The sequence below is a fragment of the Solea senegalensis genome, linkage group LG3, assembly GCF_019176455.1.
Source record: "Solea senegalensis isolate Sse05_10M linkage group LG3, IFAPA_SoseM_1, whole genome shotgun sequence".
Classification (NCBI taxonomy): Eukaryota; Metazoa; Chordata; class Actinopteri; order Pleuronectiformes; family Soleidae; genus Solea; species Solea senegalensis.
The window spans coordinates 5,901,330-5,916,007 of NC_058023.1; the positions used below are offsets into that span (position 1 = coordinate 5,901,330).

General features: G+C 42.0%; 1 protein-coding gene across 1 annotated transcript in view; it reads left to right on the forward strand.

Moving 5' to 3' along the window:
* adam19a (ADAM metallopeptidase domain 19a) overlaps nt 1-9,964 on the forward strand; it is a 156,087-nt gene extending 146,123 nt beyond the window's left edge. The window contains exons 20-23 of the mRNA XM_044021542.1: nt 3,079-3,178; nt 4,343-4,594; nt 6,159-6,367; nt 9,758-9,964. Of these exons, the coding sequence (XP_043877477.1) occupies nt 3,079-3,178; nt 4,343-4,594; nt 6,159-6,367; nt 9,758-9,809 (613 nt within the window). The 3' untranslated portion in view covers nt 9,810-9,964. The remainder of the gene's footprint in view (nt 1-3,078; nt 3,179-4,342; nt 4,595-6,158; nt 6,368-9,757) is intronic.
* The last annotated feature ends 4,714 nt before the right edge of the window (nt 9,965-14,678 follow it).

Below are 14,678 nucleotides of genomic sequence, written 5' to 3' on the forward strand. Positions count from 1 at the left end.
AGCCTTACCTTAACCCTGTTTGGACGATTGTCACGAATCTGCCTCAAACCTTTGCCGTTACGAACGTAGCCGAGGTGGCGTATGTACGTGTCCCACTAATGCCGCTTGACACACACTCCACACACACGCCAAGGATCGTATTTGGAAGCACTTTGCCGCCATCTAGAGCATAAAATAAATCCACTAATGTCGGGTTAGGGTTAATCTCCCAAATTTAAAGGTACATTGTACAAAGAAATAAATACATACCAGTTCATTGGTTGCTTCTACAGCTGAATAGACTCCATGTGACGGATATTGTGGAAGTCATTTGCAGATTTCAATGGCACGTGTGTCCAGGCGGGAGACTCCATGGCTGGGGTAGGAGAGTTGAAAGAGCTCCCTGAAGCATGGTGGAGCTCCAGGGAAGAGAGGGGGTACATGGGGCACTTGTGTCCAGCGGAGGAGTACCTTGCTTGGGCATGGGAGAGGACAGCTCCCTGGAGGGGGTTCCATATCTGCCTGATGTCACTAATTTGTATCATAGCATGTATTAAAAAAAAAATCTATATTTTTTTACGTAATTTTTTTACGTAATTGGAATATCTTAGCCCTAAACTTCCCCAAATTAGAAGCTCAGAATGAACTGTACATAAATACATAACTTTGTTATTTATATAAATGTCCATTCTTTCAGGAAGCCAGTAAGATTTGTTTTATTTGTCCTTGACATAACTTTTAGACCAGACAGAAAATGCCCACGCTATTCCACAGAACAAATGAAGAGAGAAAATACTTTATTTATTTATAAATGCTTTATTTACCAAACGAAAAGAGACTCATCGTCCTTGTCAGACAAAACTGAGACGTCTGAGAAGAAAGGGGATTGAGAAGTGTTGGAGGATAGAAGTGAAGGAAACAAGGGGCGGAGGAGAGGGAAGAAAGGCTGACTTTTAAATTAAGAGGTCATGTATAGAGGAAGGAAAGAAGAAACTTTCCGTCTCCTCATCAGCATAAATGAATATTTTCGGGTGCTGCAGCTTGGATCCGTCAGAGCGTCACGTGTCCTCCTAAAGCCCCCAAAGCCTCCTTTATGATTATCTCGGCCACAGCGACAGCTTTGTCATGACACGTCTCGAGTTAGTGCCGCTGAAAACACTCTGGTCTACATGACTTACAGAATAAATCCAGGATTAAACACCGCGACCTTCCAAGTGAAGACAGAGAAAGGCTAAATACTGCGGGTGTTGGGGCCTCAGCTGGATTTTATGGTCACCGCTGCTAAAGAGAGGCCGCTGAATGAATAGTAGGGAGCAATATGGAAAACTGAGCAGCCATGATGATTAAAAAGACTCCGAACAGCAGCTACAGCAACAAAAAAACTCTTTGCTTTATTGGTTTTGTTCCGTGGCCAATCGTTTGAGTTCATTTCCAGTTCAGCAGCGACTCGGGCTGATTGAAGGCCTTCCCGGGCTCGTACTGTACATCCAGTGTGTGCAAGGAAAGCCTTCTAATCAACTAAGAGCCTGAACTTTATACTTTATACTGTCCAGTGCAGCAGCAGCAACCGTGTAGTAAATCCTCTTCTTTGTTTCCGCTCTGTGAAAGTTAGCCGTTGTTAGGGGACAAAACAACGGAGGAAACTGAGCTGAGGAGCCTTTCAGATCCAGTGTGGGTCTGTGTTGTGTTGTAGGTTATGAAGCTGCAGTGTGTAACTTTTAGTGATGCTGTTATTCCGCCTCTGTTTGGTCTTTGTGAACAGAAACGATGCGACAGTGTGTGAATGTGGCGTTCCTTCATCTGAAAACCGTACTTCTCATTACTGTAACTCGTAGACCACGACTATTCAACTTCAGGCGTGGGTGGGGCCACACAGGGGAATAGCTGGTGTTCTGTGGGGCACACACGTTTAGCACAGAAATGCAGTCATTGCACCATAAACACACCACTTTGCACTTTGCACTTTGCACCCTGTCAGTTCAGTTCCACTAGTGTGAGCGTCTCTGACCTGTCTCGCCCATGACGAGTGCAAGAGCAGCGTGACTCACTCCTGTTGCAGCCAATCACAGCCCAGCCTCATGTTGCATGCGTATCATGACGTACAGGCGTACCCATATGGATGGATACTGGAAAGCAGCCATACAATCAAAATAAATCCACTTGGTCTGATGATGACGGTCATAAGAAGCATTTGTCTCTGTCTTGTCAAAGTTTTTTTGACGAGTAGAATTCACTTCCGGAACCTTTTATGAGCGTTTTCAGTCTTTTCCTCCGTGTTACCGTCTAAAGGAACTGGTTTCCCTTTTCATAAAATTTACGCCCTACAGCTTTAAGCAAATGTTCTAAGCTTTGTGTGTCACCGAGGTTGTATGACGCATGTGTGGAGAACCAGCATGAGACGGGCAGAAATGATTTAATTGAAAACATAGTGGGAACAAAAGGAAAAAAAAGTGATTTTTTTCTTAAATGTATGTTAACTTCAGAATATGCTTGTCAATTTAAATGCATTTGACAGCTTTTTCTCATTGAAAAATAACATTTGATAACTGTTGATACGCTCTCACACCAAAGTCCATTGAGAAAATCAGTATTTTTAGTTCACTGGGACTCGTGAGATGCTGCTCTACTGCTGCATCATTTGCTTAATTAGTGTCACTCTGGTTAAGTCAAAGAAAGTATTTCCAACACTGTACTCACAAAATAACAACATTTTAAATTACTGACAGAGACACAAGTGGATAGACAACTCCTATGTGCTGTTGTGTAAAATCGCTGATTTTCTCTATGGGCTTTGATGCAGGAGGAGTTTTACAAACGGCTGCACAAACATCGCCTAAAGTAAAATAATGAGTATCAGGTCCATGCCACAAACATGTGTGTGTGTGTGTGTGTGCATTGAAACATTTTGGCTTCATCCTGATCCTTATCGATCAAAACCCTCCTGTTGACTTCTGCTTTTCTGTTTTCCCACCTGAGGCCAAAAAAGAAACCGAAAGAAAAATCAATGCCAGATTGAGAGGAGTGATGAAGCCAAGCAGCTTCTGGCTGTCGTGTCGCCCTCTGCTTTATTCTCTTGTCTCCGTCCTCACTTGTCCTCAGGGCGGAGGCGTCGCTGGAGAAAGGGAAGAACGGCCACCTGAATCCTGCCTTTCACCTGAAGGTGGTCGGACCGGTCAACAAAGCGAGCAGCCACAAGGGGGTGAGTGGGGAAGAGCGTGCGCGGTGAAAGGAAGGAAGCAAAGGAAAGGAAAGGAAGGGAGGGGAGTGAGTGAGGAAAGGGAGGAGGGAGTCGTTTGTTTTTCCCTCACAGTATTTTAGTGAGTAATGGACCATCCATGAGTTTGACCTTGGTGGTAAATGACCTGGTTTTGCAGCAGATTGTCGTACGCCGCGTCTCCTCCCACAGCACTCATCCGCTCTGGTTCACTGTACGACATCATTTCATCGTGTGGGTATTTTTGCTTGTTTTTATAGCATTAATATAATTGGGCGGGTTAGTCGCTCGGGTTAGGGCACATTTGTCGCCGCTATGAAAGAGATACAGGCCAACGGCACGCAAGAGGACAAAGGACACAAGGACGGGGACAATCTGTCTGAGGAATTATGATAAGAATGAGATTCATGAGCTCTTTTCACACGCGGTATAAAATCTATATTTCTTCACATTAAAGAGATTAAAGATTTTTTTTGAAGTCATTCTGGGAGTCGAGAAAATGTAACAACAAAGAAGGAAAGATGAGAAATATTAATATTAATGTTAAATTATACATAAAAATCGGCTGCGCTTTATGACAGTTGGCATTTAATCGTCAATAAAATAAAAGGTGTGAACATTGTAGAAGTGAGCGTGAGATGGTTTCAAGTAAATCTGAAGCATGAAACCATAATATTTTCTCTAAAAAAGAAAAAAAGAAAAAATAGAAGAAAGCCAGATTAAATAGAATGGTCTGCAGCATTTTTAGGCTGTATTTTTTTGAGCTTGAACAGGTTTTTTTAATGTTCAAATTTGAGTTATTATAGTTGCACTGTGTGGTCAAATTAAATAAAAATGCATTCATTGAACTACTTTAAAGTCATTTTTAATCATGCACCAGTTTAGAGAGACTTTTTAAAGCATAAGTTCTTTAAAAAAAGTGAAATTGTTAGAATTGATATCAAATCAATGTTTAATAATACGTCATTAATAACATAATTGTTCAAAAATGACTTTAATATTTAATCTGACATCTTGATAATGAGTTCATTGTGTAGGGACAGTCTGTAAATTAGACTTAATCTGAGGGATTGTGCTTCAGAGCTGTGAGTTGGACACAGTTCACTTTAAGTTCAATGTTTTGATAGATTTTTTTCTTTCTGGTTCCAGCTTCCTCACACCAGCAAAGAGGTCCTGCCTCTCAGACCGGGTCTGGTGTCCAACGGCACGCAGCCAGTCAACATTGTTCGACCTCTGAGACCCGCCCCGTCCCCGCAGGGCGTCCCTCGACAACTCAAGTCGCTCCGTCCGCCGCTGCCAGCTGGCAAACCCCCGACAGGCCCACCCAAAACACCGCCGACTCCACAGAGACTCAGCCCACCCAAGAAACCTCTGCCCCTCAACCCGACACGATCTCCACTGGTAAAAAAAAACACTTTATTTGACCTATTTTTTAAACTTCAATTTAAATCAGAACAATAACATAAAGGTTGTTTCACACACAAACTAATACTTTACTCACTTATACTCACTAGTATTTTATTATGTCACTTAGTATCAAGTTATAATGACTTATTTCTGTATGTTTTTAAACTAATAGATCCATTTTGCATCATAAATACATTTATATTGTGGACTTTCTATCGTTCCATATCAAAATAAACACTTTAACAAAAAAAACAGAACCACGTCACACCTGTGTTGCGTTCCCTCCACTGGCTTCCTAATTCATTTAAACATTTTATTGTGTTTTTAAAGATCTTTAAGGTTTGGCACCTTTCTACCTCCATCCCGAGCTTTTAGATGGAGCCAAAATCCAGACTATGAAGCCCATGGAGATTAATAATCTCTGTTCCCAGGGAACATCACTTCAGGTTGAGAATAACCCGCAAACTTCTCTCTAGATTTTCACCATGTTATGATTTTACTGTTTTTACTTTTGGTTTTTAAACATGCTCCTGAAATACACTTGACCTATGAATGGATGAATGGATGAATGCAGGCAGGCGTGTCTACATAGATGCTCAGCTACACTTACTGTCATTAGCGTTCCTCTCAATCTGCTGCGACAGTGTGTTAACACAGTGAGCACATGTGTGGGTCACATAAAGTCCACCGTTAATTCGCCGCTTCCTGTTTACTCGGCGGCAGACGTTGAAAGCGTCTCTTTGAGTTCGGCGAAATGTGTGATGTGTAAATGTTTTTGCCAAAGAGAGAAAAACACTGTTCAAAGATTCTTAGATGAATCACAGATTGTTTTTCCTCTGAAGCCAGATTAAAAAAAAAATGAATTGATTTCTCCCTCTGATAAAGTGACGTTTTCTTTGTGGTTTTATATCAAATGTCCGCTTCACTGCGTCGGTCATTTTTTAAATCCGCTGCTGTCCCACATGTGTGAGGTGAGACAGAAGATGGTCTCATCAGCTCAGTGAGCAGATACAAGAGACACACTGGACTCATTCCACACTGACAGCTCTCGTCCCTGCTGTGTCCACGTCCCGGGGATTTAGTGTTGTCTTCCATGTTGGCAGTGAACCCATGCACAAAGATGTCCATCTTTTCTTTTTTTCCTCCCTTGCTCTTTGTCCGTCTACTCGAATGTTTAGATTATTCAAGCTCGTCTCTGTCTGACAGACGAGTCAACAGGAAGGAAAAACGGCAATTCATTTACATAAAATAAATAGATTTTTAGGGTCAAGCCTGAGCCAAAAATAATAAGCAAAAGAAAAACGAGGTGAAGTAAAGGCACATTTGCTTGAGCAGCTGGTTTGATTCTTAGCCAGATGGATTAATGACTCTCTCTCGCCCTGTTCCCTTCTCTGTTCACTGAATATATTCAAATAAAAACGCCAAAAATATACACTTTTAAAGACAAACTGACATCTGAACCATATGGAAAAAAGGAAAGAAGAGGAATATGTAAGTTTTAAAGTGGAACTTCTTCAACTTCTTCAATGCCAATATCTGCGTTTCTTTCTGTTTTTAGTTGGTTTCTGAGCTGAAGCCCAGGTCGTCCGCCTTCCCCCCTCAGAGGCCCCTCCCCCTCAGCCCAGCCCGGGGAGCCTCCCCCACGGTGAGTCGGGGCCTGGCTGCGGTTTCCAAACCGTCGCCGCCTCTGCTGGTCATGATGCCGCCAGCGGTCAGACCCAAACCTGTGGGCAAAGTCTCCGCCATCTCCCCCCTCAGAGCACTCAGGTGAACACACACACACACACACACACACACACTGGTTTCTATGTCTTCAGAGGACATAACATTGTCTTACATTCATTTCCTGGAGACTTACTCTAACCTTAACCATAATTAGCATAATTACTACTGACCTAATCTTAACTTAACCCTGACTTCAGCCTAACTTTAAAACATGAAGTCATTTACGTCATTTTGTCCCCATAAGGAAGACAAGTCCCCATAATGTGACTGTGTAAACACACACACACACACACGTCTGTCTGATCTGTCGACACTTTTATTTCTCTTTTATTTCTCGTGTTCAAATGAAAAGTGCACTGATGTGCGCCGCTCTGTTTCCTCAGCAGCTCCGTGTCTGCAGTACAGGCTGTTACAATCCGAAGAAACACCTTTTATTGTTCGACAGATGGTTCTTTTAATAATTTAACAGACAAACGCCATGAAGGAGTCTCACAGCAGACTTGTAAAGTCACGTCCTCTCGCCGTCTGTAAAGAGAGGAAGTCGCGATCTGAGGAGGACGTGGTCGTACAGAGGAAGAGCCGACGTCGTCGTCTTAATAACTGAAATATACAGTATATTGAATTATTTAGGGATGGAAGGGGGCGCTGGGCCTTTATCAGAGCGCAGCAGTTCATTAACGACAAAACAAGCGATCCAACGGTGTCACTGTTGGTGTGTTTTGAAAGTGTGGATTCTGTTTTAGTCACTTAACAAATGACCCACCTGATTAACGTACGCCAGCATAACTACATGATGTCTTTAAGAAGACGTCGGCCGCTTTATTTAGTTTTTCTAAACTGCTCACTCTCAACACACCAAAGTCCATAGAGAAAATCAGCGTTTTTAGCCCCCGGGACTCGGAATGCCGCTGGTTTTAAGTTTGTCTCGTTGGGTTCGTTGGCGTCACTTGGGTGAATCGGAACGACATTCTAAAACTCTAGGAGTCACAAAACCACACATTTAAACAGCTGATTTTCTCTATGGGATTTGGTGCAGGAGACAAAGTGACACAAATGTCTTAAAGCCCACATAGACCGGAAGCTCCAATTAACGCTGCGTTTGTGTGTGTGTATCTGCGTCATTACCTCGTTTATGAAACCCTAAAGTTTCAGAACAAACAGTTCAGCCACTGCTGAGAAAATAGTGTTGTATTGTTTTCCTGGACTCTGCGAAGCGGATCGGCACTTCCTTAATTTGATGTCGTCATCAGAAATCCTCACCACTCCTCTCACCACCGTAGCGCCTCCTGGTGCGGGCACTAGTCCGGGCACATCCGGTTGCGTACATTCAACCGCAGAAGAAGAAGAACTACTCTCGTTGTAGCTGCTGAGATGCAGAGCATCCACCGTGCCAGAGGGGGAGCTGTGTATCTGAGAGCTGGCTTATCTATTACGTCACTTCCAGGTGCCTGGCCAATCACAGGACAGTGAGAAAGCTCTCGTTGGCTGGCCAATCACAACACAGTCCACATTCTAGGGGTGTGGTTTTGGTCTGAAACAGCGCGGCTGACGAGAGCGTCAGTGAGGAGATATTTTGATCGGCTCGTTTGCAGCGACTAGGAGGTTTTTAATCATGAAAACAAGTTAATATATGTAAGTAGACCTCCATAACTAACTAAAACAAGCATTCTATGTCACCTTTAATATGTTTTTAGTCTTCAGCTGTCATGTATCTTATTATGTGAGTTTATGAATCTAAAGCTTTTATTAGTGTAAAGGGTTAAACGAATGATTGTCTTCACAGCTATAATCAAGCTATAGACATTCTGCACTCCCTCCCTCACACACACACACACACACACATAGAAGTGGGCGGTCTAATGTGCGTCCTCCTCCCACTCGAGGTCAGCGCTAACATAACGTACTTGAGTGAACAACATATTGTTGCTCCTGTTTGACTTCACACTGACACTTCACTACCATCATCTCACACTCGTGTCGTGACAATAACCGGGTTTTGTTTTTTTCTCCTCGCTCTGAATGTCCTTTTATGACCCACCTATAAAATGACTGAGAAATACTGCCTCGCGGTGTCCCTGCCTCTTTCTTTTTCTTTTCTGTCCCGAGCACATAAACGCTTCAGGTTTTACAAAGCGTGCAGTGCAATGACTCGGCACTTCATCAGCAGTCAGTCCTCCTGTCGTCAGACGCGGCGCCGCGTGCTCTCCGTGTGTCACTGCGCTTAAATAGAGCTCACAGTCATCGTGCTTTCACCGCTGCTTCTCACGGATCACGTTTACAGAGAATCCATGGAACTCTTTTCTGCTGTCGGATTTAAATCATTATGACTGAACACGTAAATGACTAATGTACAAAATGTCAACAATTCAAGTCAAGTGTTTCGACGACTGACGGGAATCTTCGGTTTTCGAGGTTGTGTTGACTTTGAAAGTTAGAAATCCACCGTGAGGAACTCAAGTGGACGACATCTTAAAACACCTGCTTTTGTGTTTTAATTACAGTTGCCCACGTTTTTTTTTTACTTCATTTTAGATTTATTTGAATCCATTACTAAATGAATCGTCAATTGGGGGTGGAGTGGCTCAGTGGTTAAGACCCTACCTTGTGTACCAAAGACATCATGGTCGCAAGTTCGATTCCACCCCTGGCAAATTGCACTTGATTCCATTGTAAGTCGCTTTGGATAAAAGCGTCTGCTAAATGACATGTAATGTAATGTAATGTCAACTATTTTGATAGACGATTTATGGGTTTGGGGCTTTTCTCGTCATTAAAACGAGATTTCTGATCGTTTCCGCTTCTTTAATGTGATTATTTCCTTCGTTTCTTTGCTCCATGTGACAAAGAAATCATTGAAACTGAATCGTTTTCGTTTGTGGACAAAAACAAGACATTTGGGAACATCATCACTTCCAGGTTTGACAAACACTGATCCATATCTTTCTACATTTGTAAATATAAACATTAGCTGCAGCTGCAGTATGATTAAAATAAGCACTTTTACTTAACAATCATGTGAAATATCATCATGAATATCTTTAATGTGTTATCATGATGGAATATCATTTTATCATTTTTAGCTCATATTGCTAACCCACCACTGAACGCTTGTTTTTACCCACTTTTTTGATCAGACTAGATGCTCATTTTCACTTTAATGCGGTTTGAATGACAAATGCAAGAGAACTAGTTCTGGTATTTTGGTTAAAAAAACTCTCTGTCTCTCGCTCGCTCACTCTGTCTCACTCTCTCTCTTTGTCTCTGCCTCTCTCTCTCTCTCTTCCTGTCTCTCTGTCTCTGCCTCTCTGTCTCTCTCTCTCTCTCTCTCTCTCTCTGTCTCTCTCTGTCTCTCTGTCTTTGCCTCTCTCTGCCTCTCTCTCACTGTCTCTCTCTCTCTGTCTGTCTCTCTCTCTCTGTCTGTCTCTCTTCCAGACCGGTCCCAGGTGCAAAACCAAACACAGCCTCGCCTCTGGCACGTAAATGACCTTCTCCTCTCCTCCTCCTCCTCCTCGGCCCTCTGAGGACGCAGCAGCTGACAGATCTATTTGCACTAAAGAGACATTGGCTGGTGAAACCACAGAGCTGTCCACTCTCACCGCGAGGAGGACAAACACAAAGTTAGAAAACAGAGACATGAAAGAGAGGAAGAGAAAGAAAACAATCCAGGACTCATTCCAGTTCAGACTTATACGCCGACATCTCTTCTTTTTAGTTGTGACCCCTCCCCCCTGCTCCTCCTCCCACCTCCCCGCGCGCTAACATTAACCCTGACGATGGCCTTTGCAGACTAAGACGAGTGTTTCCGCTGGGGAAAAGTCACATTTGCCAAATCTTTTTAAAAAGGTTGTTTGTGTGTGTGTTTTTTTGTTTGTTTTTTTGTCTGTGTGTGTAAATGTGTATATATATATATATATATATATATATGTATATACATATACATATATATATATATATATGTATAAAAAAGCATTTTGTAACGACTGCAGTTTTGTTTACAGTTTGTCGTACGTCTCGTTTTATGATTTGTGTTACGTGCCAAAGAGTTTTCTGCAGAAACCTGGGGTGTGTCCGTACGTACGCGCTCGAAAAACCTCCTCAACGTTACGTTTACCACAAGTTTAGGTTTAATAATTTATTGTTTTGTATAAGGAATGTTTTAAAAAAAAAAAAAACCTGGAGATGCAAAAGGCCTGAGAGGAGGGAGGGAGGGAGGAGAACCAATCACATCGCAGCTTCTTTTCAACACTGTTTACATGGAGGGGACTCAGTGGACGCTTGCAGTGACTTGCAGGACACGCCCCAGTCGCTCATGTTGATTTGAATGTCTTCTGCTGTGTGTTATGACTTTTAAATTGTTACATAAACATTTTTTTTTACTAAAGGACTTTCTTTCCCATGTTATTTATATTTAAAGGAAATGTGATTTTTCAACAATGTTGTTTAAAAGACGAGTTCTCCAAGCTTAAATTTGAACATATTTTACTTTTAGATCATGTTCCCTCAGCACTGTCGACTAAAAGACAAGGTTTTCAATCTATATTTGAAATTTTACCTTAAAATGTCCATGTTTCCCCTTAACTGTCCGGAAGTTAAGGAGCTGGCTTATATTTACACGTATGTCGTAAGCGACACAATTACACAACTAAATACACGATAAATGGTTAAATAACATCAGAAAAACAATAAATAAAATACATGAACGAAGCACAAGGCAGCAAGAAATGACACTTACATGTGTCTGCACATATTTAAAGGATTATAAAACCCTTTATAAATGGTATTCCAATTATATTTTTTAAAACAAAACATTTTTTTGATGCCAACTAGTATATTATAATATATTTTGTGAAATAAATATTATGTATCTTAATTTTTCTCTTCACAAATGTTTATATACATAATGAAAATGTCTATACACAGAATGGCAGATGAAGTTAGACATCGGTAATTAATGAGAGATTCAAGGCTACGAAAACAAAATCTCATTTCACACTCAAGCGTTCTTCTGCGAGTACAAAGACTCTGCGTCTCTGCGTTTCCGTGACGATCTTCTGGTTCTCGGCTGCGGAGCAGAGAGTGTGAAGGCGCGCGCGGTGGTGAGCGGCCTCCGCTCTCACCTGCTCTTAATGGATTCCACTCGGTTGGAAATGAGATATCTGCGAGAGGCTGCTCTCTTCTCCCCGGAGACTAATGCATTCGGAGAGTCCGCGCTATCAGACAGCGAGGTGGATCGGCCTCGTGGGGAGACAAATATCGATGTGGACGTTTTCGTAGTCCATTACCGCGGCGCTCAAACAAACCTGCAGTCGACGTGATCTACATGAGAAGAGTTTTTCGTCTATAAATCAATCTTCAAACAACAGTCAGTCAGGTGTGGTTGTCTCTAACGGAGAAGATGGAACACACCGGTTTCTACGAGGAACTCTGTACAGACTGATGTGTGTTCCAGGTCAAGTCGGAGGTCGGAATTTCCAACTTAAGGGGGCGGTCCTTAAAGTGGAACATCCCCTCAGCTCATACTTTTAACTACAGCCTGCTGAAAATCGTTAGAAGAAGAAGAAGAAGAAGGAATAATGGTTCTGTGTGTCGCCACATACAGGTCTTGCACGCGTACTTCTCAATACCGTAACTCCTAGACCGTTTAAAATATCATACTCAATCTGTCCAGGGTGTGACCCCGCCTTTCATTCTATGTCAGCTGAGATTGGCACAGCAGCCCGCATGACCCTCGTGTGGAGGACAAAGCGGTAGAGTGTGGGTGCACCCATATGCTAGTCCTTACGGTAGTCCAATCACAGACAAGATTCACCAGCGCGTCACACGTTAGAGATGTCAGCTTCTCGGTGCCGTAATTCCTAAACGGTTCCTAAACAACCGCCAGATATCGAAAAAGTGAGTTCTCTTGGAAAAAGGAAGCAGAAGCACTCACTCTTTGAACATTCTTGGACATTTCAACAGCCATAAAATCAAAATAAACCCAGACGGCCTGAATATCGTGACGGTCATAATTGGGTTTATACTGGTTGATACCATTGTGAACTGCGATTGAGAGCTTTAAACACTGGAGGGCAGCACTGTGCCTCTCAATGTGCAGCCTGCTGTACATTTTTATTAGAAGAAGAAAACTGGAAGCATGGAACAACTTAGCATTCCAAAATGTAAAAACACTCCCCTACTTTCACAGTAAATTGACATTGAATCAGTCGAACTCCATAGTATTGTTGTTTTTTTAATCGTGTTCGTGTTGCTTCTCGGACCAAAACATTTTATTTCGTCTTGAAAAAAAGCTTTTGAGTTTATCGTCTGGTTTTGCTAACAACAGTTAGCCCAAGATACGTTTACACTGATGTTGTTCTGTTTCCTCTTCAGAACTCAATGTATTGATTACTAACGTTTAACACCCAGTGGATTTTTAAAAGCTGATACTTTAACAATAATTTCATGAGGCAATTCATTGGTGCATACACCTCAATTCCCATCAGAGAATATGAACGATTCCTTAGATTTGCTGACCGATAACGAGACGGGACGTTTGTTAATATCAGGCCGCTGAGTTTGGGAGGATATTAAACTGAATGCGAATTTTATGATTAGATTTTTTACATTGTAAGTGATTATTTCAATTTGTCCTTATTTTGTTTTTATTCGTATATACCTGTTGTTTACATGCTCATATGCTGTTTCATCCCGTTTTAAAGCTTAATGATGAAACATTTTTGATTCAGATTCACAGCATTTCCTCAAACCAAAGAGTTCAAACAGCAACTGTTTTCTTCTCAAACTGTAATTACTTCTGTAAACTATGCCCGAAACTAAATGAGTGAAATCGTGCAGATCTTCGGTGACGCACGTTAAACCTAACACGAGCTGCAGCTCACGGTGGCGTAGAATCCAAATGACTTCAGGGCTTCTTCTCTTTTCTTTCTTTTTTTTTATTATCGTAGTGCCGTGAATTTGTTTGAGTGAATGTCATGAAAATGTTCCAGGTGCAGAGAAGGTTATTATGGTCTGTTAAAGACACTGATTGAAAGGGTAAAGGTGATGGAAACATTTAATCATCTTTGGAGCATGAATATCCACATCTCACTGAAAAAAATCAAATATAAGCAGAGGGACCAAATGTCAAGCTCTCACTTCACCATCTTCATCTGAACTGTCTCAATGTTATTGAATGATAAAGTTTGACTTTTAGTTTTGGAATTGTATAGAACTTTATGTATTTGTATAGCACCTTTTTGAACGATTACAAACGTCAGTTATAGAAACAAAGAAAAACTGTTCAACACCAAACAAGCGGTTGACTAAAAAAGGACTGAAGTTTTATTTTTATTATTGAGTTTTCTGTTATTATACCTCTCTAAGGCGGAGCGGGGGTTAATGATGTGATCCCTCATTGACTCGGCTGAATAATGGCTTTTATACGTCGGCCACAGATGGAGTTGGAGTTCAGTTAACACACTGAGGTGAAGGATGCGTGTGTTGGAGGGAAACATTAAGTCCCTTTTTAAACCACTGCTGTTTGCACACGGAGCTAAACGCAAACTTTATTGGCTACAGATTTTATCGCCGAGCTCACAATGACACCGGGGGAATGAAAGCAATCTCCCCAAGGCTGACACATGAGAGCCTGGCGGCCTGAGTCACCTCTTTACTGCCCTTTAGAGAATGTGTTCAGCTTTAACACAAACGCACACAGAACATACTGCAACTGATGTTTGAGTCAAGGGACCTTCAGAAGTTCCAAGAAATACACACACAGGAGTAAAGAAAATATCTGGGTATCTGTCGGCGGTTTTGAACGCCTTGTTTCCATCGTGGAACCTTCGTGTTTGCTTTACGGTGCGGTGCGGTTTGGAACGGTAAAACCAGCTGACTGTCGTGGGTCTAGCTCCGCCTACACCCTACCGTACAATTACTCTGGTTCCCCCCGAAGAAAGGCTACAGAAAAATGGAGCAGTTGGGACCAGGTCTATTCGGAACTATTCTTAATGGAAAGGCAGAAAAATCCATACCGTAATGTTCCACTCGCTCATTTGCTCACTTCCATTCAACGACTTTTTAATTTTATTTTATGTAAACAAGGAACATACGGTCAAGAGTCTTTCCATAACGTATATTTCCTTCGTCCTCCCACCGATTGGGCTTTTGTTGGAGCGACAATTTGCAGCCGAGTGATGTTTTTTGTGGCACTTGCCAACATCATTCTTAAGAAACATTTGTCTTTGTGTCAAATGAGTAGTTGTGTTTCCATCATGGTACAGTTCGGTACGATAAAGCCCTCGGTCAGGATTGCGTTTCAACTGAGAACGGTACCTTTACTTGGTTCCACAACCACGGCGTTGTCCCAGTCCCC